This window comes from Eleutherodactylus coqui, chromosome 3 (genome assembly GCF_035609145.1).
Source record: "Eleutherodactylus coqui strain aEleCoq1 chromosome 3, aEleCoq1.hap1, whole genome shotgun sequence".
Taxonomy (NCBI): Eukaryota; Metazoa; Chordata; class Amphibia; order Anura; family Eleutherodactylidae; genus Eleutherodactylus; species Eleutherodactylus coqui.
The window spans coordinates 306379122-306392276 of record NC_089839.1 but is presented as its reverse complement, the minus strand read 5'-3'; the positions used below and the strand labels follow the sequence as shown (position 1 = coordinate 306392276).

Here is a 13155-nt window from a genome sequence, read left to right as displayed (position 1 = left end):
AGAAGATGGGCAATTAGCCAAAAAACCCTACCAAGAAAAAATGCAGAGGGGAGGTACTGTATGCAGGATAAAGAACAAAGACCTACTTTATAGGTCAAAAGAAGAAGAGAAAGATCTTTGTGTTTACCATTAGTCGCATGGAGTCATCATCAGAATGCCTCCCAAAAGGGTCTTAAGAAGAAACCCAATATCTTCTGAATGGACATTCAGGACGATATTTGGATATGCATTCCAGACAAATACAAGAATTCCCAATTGTTCACTAGAGTGAAGCTCTAATGTAACGAGTCAATGAGATGATGATTGCGATCAATGAACTCTTACGTCTTGAATGCAATTTATTAAACCATCCGAAAATTATCTGGGACTTGAAAAAGTGGCCTAGAAAAGTCATCAGGATGATCAACAGGGAGGTGTGGGGCAGCACCACTATTGTCTAGCTCAGTGCCTAAAGGTGCGCATACACCTTCAACTACTGTAGGCCAAAAAATGGACAGCACCATCATTGCTTAGCAATGATTATTCTTAGCATGATGCCTAAAGATACCCATGCACCTACAACATCTGTTGAATCCGACAGCTGCTCCCCCATACTCACGAACACCCCGCTCGGCTGAGCATTTATGCATTTAGGAATTAAGATGCACCCAGTTAGTGCTGGCATTTCTCATCTTTCGGGGAATGAATAGATCAGGCATCAAACTTCAGCATCCCTGATCCTAACTTCTTGAATATCATCTGTTGGGGGAAAAGTTGAGCCATCCCCATACACTTTAGAGGGTCATCCAGCCTCGCCATTTTTGGTGGGTTTAGACTACTTTAGAGTGTATGGGGTCCTTAACACTTATGTTAATACCTACTGGGTATGACCTTTGTGGTCACTAGACCAAGGTGACACCGGGAAAGCATCATACCTCTTAATCTACATTTTCCGGGCACAGCTGGCCTATTGTAGTCGAGTACCAACCACGTGGCCTCTAAAAAGCGCTAAGCAGAGCCATCAGGACACAGACTGGCATGGCGCTATTATAGTGCCACTTTGTTCAAGCAATCAGTGCAGGTCACAGTGTATGAACCCCCATCACTAGTCATTGGTGGCATATCCTAGCAATGTACAACCAATGTCTGTCCTGAGACAACCCCTCTAGTACACCTTTAATCATCACAATATTGCAAGATCAGCTGACCAGAGATCAAAACGACTTGTGAAAACCAATCGCAATCCATTACACTATTATTATAAGGCCAGTGCCAACCTACGGTGAACAGCCTTCCCAAAAGTCATAATAACGTCAATGTTGCTGTGAGACCAAGTAGCATTTCTTATAAGACTAACACTGGTCACATTGGCACAAACTCCCCCACACCACATCGGGAAACTAGTGGGCCAACATTGAAATTTTAATTTCCAGTCGATTACCCTGAGAATACACTTTGAACAGTCCTAAAAGCTTATAAAGGAAAATAGTATTTGACTATTCAGACTGGAAAAGCTACAGTTTAGAGCGACGAGTGAGAAAGTTAAAGGTGGTCCCAAAGCATCGGTGAGAGGCAGATTAATTATTCTAATCCATCTTAATATCCTTTATTCCGGCATAGCCCGTCAACGCAACGTGCCTAGCAGGTACCGCCGTGGACACATCCAAATGCCACTGACGGATTTCTCTTACTCGAAGAGAAAAGCAGAATAGTCAAAAGCTCCGGTTGATACGGCTTTAGCCATTAAGTGAAGTGGGACAGAAATTGCTCTGTCGAGGCCAGCTTCATTAGTCACAAAGAAACACAGATTGAGGCTTCTAATCTGAAGTTCAAATGAGTCCTCTGTCACCAGGAAGGGAATTGTTTCATTTGCATAGCAGAAGACGGCGTTTGATTTGTAATTTAAAAAGAGGTTTATTTTTCTTATCTGGACCAAGAAACTCATTTGAGAGCAACACAAATAACACCGGTCAGAAATTAAGGTCAGGGCGCAGTGTAATACACAGCTGCCGGTGACAGGGGTGATACATAATGAGGGAAATTAGAAATGCCGCTGCAGTAAAAACAGGTTTCTATCCCCTTAAATTGCAATTAATTAATTAAATTTTTGAAAAATTAATTTTAGCGCCGCGGAATACGTTGGCGCTATAAAAAAATAAAGATTATTATTATATCCTTATAAATAATGATTCAAATCAGAGCGAATAAGAGAAAAGTGCGAGACGTGGTCAGCAGCTGTTAAGACGCAGGCCGATACGACCGTGACTATTCTTAAATACATTCATAGTAGTGCAGGTTATCACATGCATATGTACTGCGGTCAACGGACTTTGATGCGTGCAGCACAGCTGTTCAGGTAATTGCAAGGTTTTCATGAAGTTCCTCCAGCTCTGGGCTGAGTCAATGCAGACTGGCTGCTGAGCATCAAATGCAGACAGACGCGCAGCGTGGAGGAAGGGAGCGACAAGACATAAGGAGGTAATTGGAAAGAATACCTTTAAGTAAACTCTGCAAGTCTTCTCTCGCTTTTGCAGCTTTGCAGAAAGAGAACCAAAATATTAGATTGAAAAGATAATTTTCACTAACTTAAAACCATCATTTAAGCAGATTTAGTAGCTCTATGAAGATTGGGTCATCGGTTGTATCCCGCCAGAGTTTTCACGTGTACATGGACACAACTGATGATTTTTGGTACATTTATGGGACCGATCCGGCTGGATAGAAAAAAACCCTCATGCAACATTTTTCCATGTGGCACAGTGGAACATCAAGCGTAAAAACTGATGCCGGATGCCTTAAAAAGTGTCCCATTGGAAACCATAGGATCAGCTCCTGCACCAGTTCCATTTCAGCAGTTCACTAAAACACCAGAGGCAAAAAAGAAATATGCCAAAGGGTTGGGTATATGGGAGCCCGGCCTAAGCCGTATATACACAAATGGAAACATCTTTGCTACTAGCCATTGATAAAAAGGAACCAGATCTTCAATTATTGCACACATCCAGCACATATGTTGCATTGACTTGAATACGGCCTTACCTTTGTAATGGTCAGATAATGGGATTCACTAGAAGAATGCAAAAGACTGTCTAGGACCAACATGTGCAACCATAGTTAAAGCAACCCTCTGGTCTTGGACAAACGAAAATGGCCACATGGCTTCTCTGTCTACCTGAAGTGCACCGATGGTCTAAGATATTAAATACTGCTCCTATTGGCCATCGCTGCTTATGTGAGCACCACAGGCCAATCAGAGCAGTGTGTAGTTTCTTAAACTACTGATGTACAGTGTACATCAGGTAGTCAAGAGAAGTGGCGTGACCATCTTGTTTTGTCCGAGACTAGAGGGTTGCTTAAAAGCCCCAAAATGACGAGCACTGAGAAAGGGCAGGTCTTCACACGGGAACTATTTGTGGCAACATTGAGAACCAAGATCTGAAATAACCGAATCGGACCTAAAACAAAAATCTAAGTCACAAAATTGAAGGCCTTACCTTGTTATAACTGCGCCCAATAGAATCCTTCTCGCTAGGCTTTAGGTCCTGTAACTGAGCATCTAAGATGTCTACTAGCTGTTCCATAAGTCTGATTGTGGAGCTGATGTCACCGGCAAATACTGGTTCTTTAGTGTACTTGGCCAGATCGTTAGCAAGGTTAGCAGCGTTCTCACCACTCCTAATCTGTAACAGAAACCCATCAGAAAATAAAAAAACAAATAAATACATAGAATATCATCTGATCTAGAAGCAAAACAGCCGAGGAACATTCAAAAGATCCAAAAAAACTTAAAATATGGGAAAGATTTTCTAACCAACCTTTTGAGCCAGTTGGTTGACCCAATGTGAGGTACAATTGCTAAGATCTGGGCCCCGTTCATTCCAGGTTCCAGTGGTGATCAAACAGAGGTATGAAGCCGTTCCTTTAGTATGAAAATATAGATACAGAATTAGGAACCAAAACAACAAGTTGGGACATTAACAGCACAATTTCAACATGTTCTTTGACTATTAGAACGTCTGAACTATGTCTGGTATTGCTGCTCCTTCAAGAGAATAGAGTTGAGTTGCAATACCGGACACAGCCCATGGACAATAGTGGTGCCATTTCTTGGAGGGGTGGGGGGGGGGAGACACCTTTTTTTCCTAATCCTGGACAGGCCCTTCGAGCACTATAAAAATACAAAGAGTAAATTGACACGCTTGACATTGATATTCAAGTTGCTATAAGAGTTCTGCATATAATCTGACATGCAAGTGAATATTTTTTTGGGAGATCCCGATTGCATAAATGTCAGACTATCGGATAGAGCAAAAATAATACCGCACCTCGTGTTCCTTTCGGGCAGGGGCGTTCTACAAGCATTCCTCTCTGTGTCTGCGGCCAACTGATCCCTTTCAATTCCTTCGCTTGACAGAACTTCTCCGGCAAAGGGAAGACGCTGGTTGGCGGAGGATTCTTTGTGGTAGAAAGGACTGCTGGAGGCTTGAGTCCTTTACTCCCTTCTTTTGTACCTGCAGCTGATGTAGTGCTAATTAGAGCTTTCTGTGAAGTCGTGGTGGTGGTTGATACGGTTGTCTCGAGTAGCTGAACTGGTGGTGTTTCTGCCACTACGGTTGTAGGCACTGTTGAAAGAAAATTGGAAAACGCAATTAAAGAGAGACACAAAATCTTGTTTAAAGATCGCCTTGAGCTTTACAGGGATTTTTTTTTTTTTTTTTAATACGTAGCTTGGAAATTGTGTCAGACAAAGCACGACTCGCTGTAGAGAGCACAAAAAAGGCAGCCGAGGAATCGAACTGTGTGATAGAAAGAGATTTATCCGCAAGATAGACAGACTATTACAGGACATTCATACGGTCAACGTGCCAACGTGGGAAGAGTAGGTAACACCAGTATACCCCCACCCAAAAAAAAAGAGAAGGAAAACCTAATTCTTACTTCTAAGCATCATGTTCAACACTTCCCAATAATACTCACCAACACAAGGCATAGTAAGTAAAACATATAACAATACTAGCACTTACTGCCCTATGAGAGTGAGGCACAATGAATATACTCAACACTGCCCTCTGCCGGTCCAAAACAGTAACACAATTGCCATAGAAGTTTGAAAAAGTGTCATTTAACAAATGACAGGTAGACTGCACATTCGAAAGCTTCAGTTACTTTAATGCAAGGGAGTCCAGAAGACTGTTTAGTATACCCCATCTGTCTATAAATGGCTTCAATGATACAACAAAAAGCACACTTACCACATTTCCCATTTGGCCAACAACATACTATTTAGTTTACCCGAATCTCAGAACAGGCCATCACCTACCACTGAAAGAGTAAAACAGTGAAATGCCTTCTAGAATAAGAAGCGAGGGTGAAGTTATTGATCATGCATATGACTAAAGCCCATGTTGGACAAGGTTCTTTGTAAAGACCATATTTCCAAAAAATTCCTATTTTATAGTGGTGATAGAAATCGGTACAATTTCAAACCAGGAATAACTATAAAAAGTGCAGAGTTTGGTGTCACACCTGGAGCCCTCCATGTGGAAACTAGGACTGTAAATGCCAAATGTCAGTTGGAGGCCCCCCATTGGAGTTCTACGGCCTATAGGTCTAAGTTACACCTCAAATTCCGACAACTTCGAGAGTGATGTCGGCGGTCACGTCATTGCTCCATTGAATATTTCTAGGACAAGACTTGCACATTCTTCGCAATGCTTCGGATTACTTCTCAAAGGCTCTTTGTAGAGTGGTTTCACATTTTCACATTCCGGGCTGATGAAAACCCCATCGCGCTCCAATGAGCTCTCATAAAGGTTGAGCGGCCCTGTCTGTAGGCTCTGTCTCAAGAACGATTGTCTATTTTACAGAGGACGTAGTTGGAAACAGATGTCACTCTGCAAGTTAAATTGCTCCAATACAGCGCCTTGCAAACAAAAGTTATCAAACTATATCTAAATTTCGCCCCTAAAAGGGGAGTGCCTAGCTACATCGACCCATCTCATTTCCATCTGTGCTGTATACACAGTTCCCCGTAATCCATCATTTCAAACTGGTGAGAGGCAATGGGATTACCGATAAGAAGTCGAGAAAGATCCCTGCCCCCACCCCATGATCAGTACGTTATCGCACGCATAAGTGTGAAGGATATTACAAAGTCCCTTTATAAGCTGCATTTTTTATAAGCGCTCTACTTTAGGATTAGTGCTCCTCTAAGCTCCTTTGCCAAGGACCAGACCGGGCCTATAGGTCACCGTTAAGAGAACCGTAATTTAGGCAAAAGTTCCTAGAATGCCTTGATTACACGACTATATATAACTGATTACAGGGTCTGCTAAATACGAGTGACCGTGGAAACCGCTTGACATCTGCCCATACCCTGAAAAGAAGGCCTACAGAAATGAGATATTCGAGACAATGCCGTGCATGAAAATATTTCCTTGCCCATCTTCCCACCCAGCACTGATTTTTGCTTGAGAGATTTCGGTATGCCTGATTAGACCTGAACAGAGGCGAGCGTTGCATGCATGTCTTCCTTTAGAGATAGAACATTTCATGAACTGACATGGTTTCTTTAGATAAAACCAACAAGAAGAAAAAAAGGAAAGAAGTGGCTCAGTCAAGGGATCGTACACACCGCTGAATGAGAAGTGACAATACTGAAGGATGAAGATTCGAGAACACGGCAACTCCGAGTTCTCTGTGCCGCTCTGCCACGATGAGGTCAGGACGAAGGAAAGCAAATTAATTGATAGAGGCTCTGTGTATAGGACTTTCTCCTTGATTTAGCCTGTGGAATTTCAAAGCTGCCATTCCCAAGGTTTTTTTCTCTTCCCTTTTGTGGGCAGTCTATAATTTGCCGCTTGGTTCACACTGGTGACTGAGTGAGAGGAGAATTATTAAATGGGGTCACGTTGTCATTGCATCATTTTAGGCTATTGTGTCTTTTTTTGTATTAAAGTTCAGGGTATATTCGCATCAGCGTTCTTTAATCCATTATTAACGGATCCTTTTCTCTATTTAAGGCCATTCATACCAGGATTTAAGCTGCCGTGAATTGTATACGTTTTTTTTTTTTTATGCAAAGTGTCTAAAGACGTAGAGCTCCAGGTACCCGTAGGCTAGAATGGGTTACTTTTGATTACCTTTGACACCTCGCTCATGTTTGTAAACTTTTTTTCGTCTGGGGGGGGTGTAGCATACTATACTTTTCAGTCTTGCAAAAAAGGAAACTTATGCAATTTTATAAAATTACAGTCAAAGGAAAACACATGGAGATGAATGGCTGTAAATTTCCATATGTTTACTGTATAGGTTTTTTGTTTTCAAATGCCTTAAAAAGAAAAAAAAAAAAAAAAAAGTGTTCAACTACAAAACTTTTTTTAGGGCTGCTCCGTCGTGGGAGCAGCTAAACGGATAAGAAAACGCTTCAATTTTTGTGCCCATAAACCAGATTTTAGTTTTGTGCCGCCGTTGCATTTTTAAAACTGAAGCGAAAGCAGACTGTCGCGCTTTTGCTTTTAGATCAAAAAACGGAACCAAATTGTTTTATTTTTAACATGGCTGGCAATGGAAAATGAAAGCAAATGGAAAGCTTTCCATTTTCTGCAGTTTTTCATTTCCGTTTTTGTGCTGTTTAGCTGCTCCTATGACGGAACAGCTAGAAGGAAACAAAAAAAAACCTTGCTACAAGTAGCCCTTAAAAAAAAAAAAAAAAAAAAAAAAAAAAGCTTGCAGTGGAAAAATTATATATTTTTAGTATAAAAAGGGACACAAAATGTATAGAAACATTTAATGCACAAGTTTAAAAAAAAACTATAGGCATGCTTAAAATGTCATACATTTGTAGAGGTATTTTCATATACATTAAACATACATAAGAATCCTAATGTGAACGGCCCTTTATAGACCAAAAGAAAAAACGGATATTATTGCACTGATGCAAAGGGATCTAGAAAAAAATTGAAAAAAAAAATATAAATTTAAAGAAAAAAGAAAAAGCTTCCACTTGTGCCGGTATAAATCTGTCCTGATCCCGTCTTTTGTTCGTTTGTAATGTAACGTTAGTTTATATTTGCATATGCACACTGTTATATTAAATGGATCCGTTAAATGGAAGCGTAAGTAGATGCAAACAGTTTAGTTTTCATATGTGTCCATCACACATCGTCAACAATAATGGGGGGTGGGGGGCTCTATTCTGTTAAATTTTCATAATTTTAGGCGGGAAAAGAGTTCTGAAGTTTTTTCTTTGTTTTTTTTACCGGTAAAAAAAACAAAAACAAACGACAGAAACAAAGTGGACCGGAAACAAACTCAAAGAGGAAAAGAAGCCATGGCCATCAACGCCGATTCTCTGCGATGCATTTTTTTACGTTTTTCGGCTCTTAGAACAGAACAGAAAAAGAGAAAACGGAACGCGGATGTGAACATCGCCTTACATGTGTTTTATGTTTCCATTCAAGAAGCCTATGTGTGTGTCTGTGTGTGTGTGTGCGTGCGTGCGTGCGTGTGCGCGTGTGTGCGTGTGTGTGTGCGTGTGCGTGCGTGCGCGTGTGTGCGTGCGTGGTGGGGGGGTTAGGTTAAGTTGTTTTTATTAGATTATAGCTGTGTATGTTTAACTACACATGTACATTTTTATCTTTTAATTCATTTTTTTGCACATTTCTGTTATTTTACACACATACTGCGCACAAAACCCTGCAAGCTCGATTTAACTGAAAATCATCTCAGTTCTACTGCACTGTGCATGAAAAGAAGGGGGGAAAAAGAAAAGAGGAGAAAACCTTAACCGCCGTCATTTCCAGGCTGTTATTCAAGCATAAAACCACAGTGGTGTACTTCAGACCAATGTAGTAATTAAGTTACACCAAGCACACATATTATACCCAAATTCTGACCTAGCAGATAAATCACCGAAACATGTTCTATCACTAAAAAACATGCATAAAACAAAAAAAGAGAAAAGAAAAAACACAAAACAAAGAAAAACAAAAACTGCCTTGAAACTTATAGTATAAAAAGAAGCCGTCCGGCGTCATCTGACAACAGGGATGCAACAACATATGTACTAAGCCTTACTATCACCTTAGGGCCAGCATCTTCACCGTCTACATCCATCACCGTTCATCCAAATTCTCCGAATTCTCAGTAATTATTTCTTTTTATAATTTTTTTTTAAATTTGCTTTTTTCTTCTATGCATGTGAGAGGAATGATGAAATATGGCAAAGCGCTATTAGTGCCGTCATTAGGTATATATCCCACAGCACGCTGAACTGATTAGTGTATACTTAATCACTCAGATGTGTATTAAAATTAGCACCATTACATTAGCCTGGATTCCAGGTAATTCTTGGAACATGTAGGTTATTTTTATCCCCAGAGATCGGCATTGATAACAGGACTTTTGACAGCTTCAACTGGTCGTATAATTAGGCAGCAAACTAGCAATCAAAAAGGCTATCGTGCGCCCCAGCTTCTACCTTCCTACGTGATTACGTGGCTAATAAATATGTTTTTCAGGTTATATTGTATCCGGATTTGTGCTTCTCCAATGGGAAGGATCGTCAAATTATTGCCCAAAAGGATCATCCTCACATACTATAAACCAATTCCCATACTGCTCCATGACACATTGGGGGACAGTAACATTGGCGACACCCTATTATCGGCCGCTCTTGTCTCAATTAACTGTCGGAAAATGCCAGGTTGGGGCCGTCACAAGTGGAAATCGGCTAGAAAGTTGCAATGCATGCAATGTGAAGCCCTGCCCATTTTCCCAATGCATATGTATGTGCCATAAAAAGGCTCAAAAAACAAAAAAAAAAGGATGGCACTAATTTTGGTGGTGCTCGAATAGGATCCCAATCCATATCTAACATCTTACAATGAAGCACTCAATAGTGTTGGAGAGATATTTACATTTTTAATTCATATATGCAATCCACAGTCATGTTTCAGTCAATTCGGGACCTTCATCAGATATCAAGACTACTTAAAGAGGTTTTCCGGGAAATAAAAAAAGTTAAAAGGACTTAAATGAAGAAAAATTGAATACCCACCTATTCGGGCAGCTTCTCGTCTAGCGCTGCAGCCTTGGTGCCCCCTGCATGGAACCTGGAAGAAAAGTCAGGCAATCATGTGCGATACATTGTGCACATGACCACTCAGCCACTCGTAGGCTTCAGCAGTGGTTCTTCTATGGCCAATGAAGTCTGTGAGTGGCTGATTGGTAGCGCGCACAGTGAACGCCACATGACGCCTGCCACTTTTTCTGGGTTCCGTGCAGCGGGCACTTGGGTTGCAGCGCTGGACAGCGAGCCACCGGGATAGGTGAGTATTCAACTTCTCTTCATTTCAAGCCCTTAGAACTCTTTTTATGCCCTGGAAAACCCCTTTAAGTAAACATCCTACTGATATGGGAGAGCAACAAAGAGTAGCAAGGTATTACTTTTTTGCCACTCTTCAATAATTTTTCTGAAACACTGATGAGTGCCAGGTTTTTCTTAATTGTGTTGTAAAAGGTGGCACAGTAAATCCATATATATGCCACTCGGCCCGGCTGCCATATTTATCAATATATTTACAATATCAAAAAAGGCTATTAACATATTTAAAGGGGTTGTCCCGAGGCAGCAAGTGGGTCTGTACACTTCTGCATGGCCATAATAATGCACTTTGTAATGTACATTGTGCATTAATTATGAGCCATGCAGAAGTTATAAAAAGTTTTATACTTACCTGTTCCGTTGCTGGCGTCCTCGTCTCCATGGTGCCGACTAATTTTCGCCCTCCGATGGCCAAATTAGCCGCGCTTGCGCAGTCCGGGTCTTCTGCAGTCTTCTATGGGGCTCCGTGTAGCTCCGTGTAGCTCCGCCCCGTCACGTGCCGATTCCAGCCAATCAGGAGGCTGGAATCGGCAGTGGACCGCACAGAAGAGCTGCGGTCCACGGAGGAAGAGGCCATCTTCAGCGGTGAGTAGAGAAGTCACCGGAGCGCGGGGATTCAGGTAAGCGCTCCGGTGAGCTTTCTTTACCTCCCTGCATCGGGGTTGTCTCGCGCCGAACGGGGGGGGGGTTGAAAAAAAAAAAAACCCGTTTCGGCGCGGGACAACCCCTTTAAGCAAAAAAAAAAAAACAAAAAAAAAAACCGTGTGTTGGGGCAATGGAAAGTCTATTGCACTACCATAACCTTTCCCACTGTGGCTCAGTGGTTAGCATTGTTGTCTTGCAGCGCTGGGCTCCTGGGTTCAAATCCAACAAGGAACCACATCTGCATGGAGGTTGTATGTTCTCCTCGTGTTTGTGTTGGTTTCCTCCCACCATTCCAAAAACATACCAATTGGTTAAATTTGCTCAATATGAAACGGACTCTGTGTTTGAAACCAGCAATTTAGACTAAAAGCCCCTCAGGGAAAAATGACTGATACGAGTGATGAAAAAGGAGTACAGCACTGCTGCCGGAGTGATATAAGTAAGAGAAAAATATAATATATACAATATTTTTTTTTTTTTTTTTTTAACCGTACGGCACTGAAAACCAGGATCTGCACTATTGTTTTGTTACATATATTAAGTTGTATCTCAGACTTTCGACACTGGAGATCGGGATCCAAATCCGACTGAGTGCAACATCAGGATGGAGTTTGTATTTCCTTCCCGTTTTTACATGCTGGGTTCTAGAGTTTTCTCTCAGAAGATTTTGCTGTTATGTACACATTTTTTCAAATTTTCTTTTTGAAAGTTTCAAAAAAGAAACCAAACAGATGCAAAGTCGAGAAAACACTTTAGAGGGAAATCTAGGTAATAAATGCAAGCAGTCTAACAAATGAAAATGTTTAGGGAAAAAAGCCATGTTTTCTTGAAGGAGCTTATTAATATTGGTACATAAAAGCCATTTAAATGGCGCCAGCCCTTGTTAATGCATGCTTGGGAATTCACAGACCACTAAACTTCCAAGAGAGAAAAAAATGTTGATGTAGATGGGAATACAAGGGAATGTGAGGACAAAGCCAAGGTACAGAAAACCAATGCTCCTCAGACAGAAGAGTAGAACACACAGAAGGAAGCTCAGATCACACCGTATCACTCATGCATTCCACATCCGCTATGTGGAAGCCACCAGAACTGGCAAAGCTCACACCCTGATCTGTCTTCCATATGTTGCTTGGATGATTTCCCCAACAATCTGGCTTAGCTTTGTGATATCATTTTCTACAATTGGGTCTCCCAACTTTCCCTCTAGCTGGAAACATCATGGCTTGTGTTGGACCCCGGCTCTATCGAAAGGTGCGGTGGGAAAACTCAACTCGAAATTGCATTGAAATAAATATTAAATGTGCACAAATGACACGACTTAAGTGACGCTAACACCACCTAGAATATGGAAGTGGTAAGTAAATGTGACTTCCCTGTGAGGTTAGACATGCATACATTATTCAGATGAGGCACTTTGTGGAAGAATATAGTGAGGTTTTTTTTATTAAAGTGAATCCATTTCCTACAAAAACTCTACATGAAATCATAAAAAATAAAGATCTCGTCAAAGCACTTTGTGTAGCACACAAGGGAGAAAGCCAACGGAGAAGACCGAAAGGCTGTGGGCACCCATCTGCTAGTTCCAGGTCTTGTTGAGGACAGTTGATGCAATCTTCAGACTACCGATGCACTCTCTCTCTTCTGATTGGCCAAAGCTGCTCATGAGATTAGCACTAGCCAATAAGAGAGCAGTGCCCAATGTGTATTAAGTCGTTAAAAAATTGCTGCAGACATTTTGGATAGCTGAAAACTGGGCAGATTGGAGGGACGACAGAGAAGAAAAAGTGCCGGCAATATACCCTAGACAGAGTTTGTCCCAAAACCGGAGAGCCTCTTTAAGGGCTTATTTAGATGATCATGTCCAACTTTTCCATGAAAACCAGACTGATATTAATCCATGTGTATACTCATGCTGCACTCAATGCCTGTGTCCATTTTTACACTTCTATGCATCATCCATAGTCACCAAAGTAGGTCCTACTTTATTCCTAGCACACTGCTTAGCAGTGATCTGTGAAAAGCATAGTGCACATGAATGTCATCCATCTTTTTTTTTTTTTACGTGAATGGGTGACGGACGTCCAAGAAATTGGACCAGAATAGGACATGCTGACAATCTCCCTACCATTAAAGGGCTTGTC

General features: G+C 41.3%; 1 protein-coding gene across 12 annotated transcripts in view; it reads right to left on the bottom strand.

The window, feature by feature from the left end:
- ADGRL2 (adhesion G protein-coupled receptor L2) overlaps positions 1 to 13155 on the bottom strand; it is a 217052-nt gene that overhangs the window by 42069 nt on the left and 161828 nt on the right. For 7 of the 12 annotated variants that reach the window (XM_066597835.1, XM_066597839.1, XM_066597836.1 and 4 more), the window contains 4 exons: positions 4305 to 4601; positions 3795 to 3898; positions 3474 to 3659; positions 2475 to 2513 (listed from right to left, as the gene is read on the bottom strand). In XM_066597835.1, the coding sequence (XP_066453932.1) occupies positions 2475 to 2513; positions 3474 to 3659; positions 3795 to 3898; positions 4305 to 4601 (626 nt within the window). The remainder of the gene's footprint in view (positions 1 to 2474; positions 2514 to 3473; positions 3660 to 3794; positions 3899 to 4304; positions 4602 to 13155) is intronic. The other 5 variants (XM_066597837.1, XM_066597841.1, XM_066597838.1 and 2 more) reach the window with 1 other exon arrangement.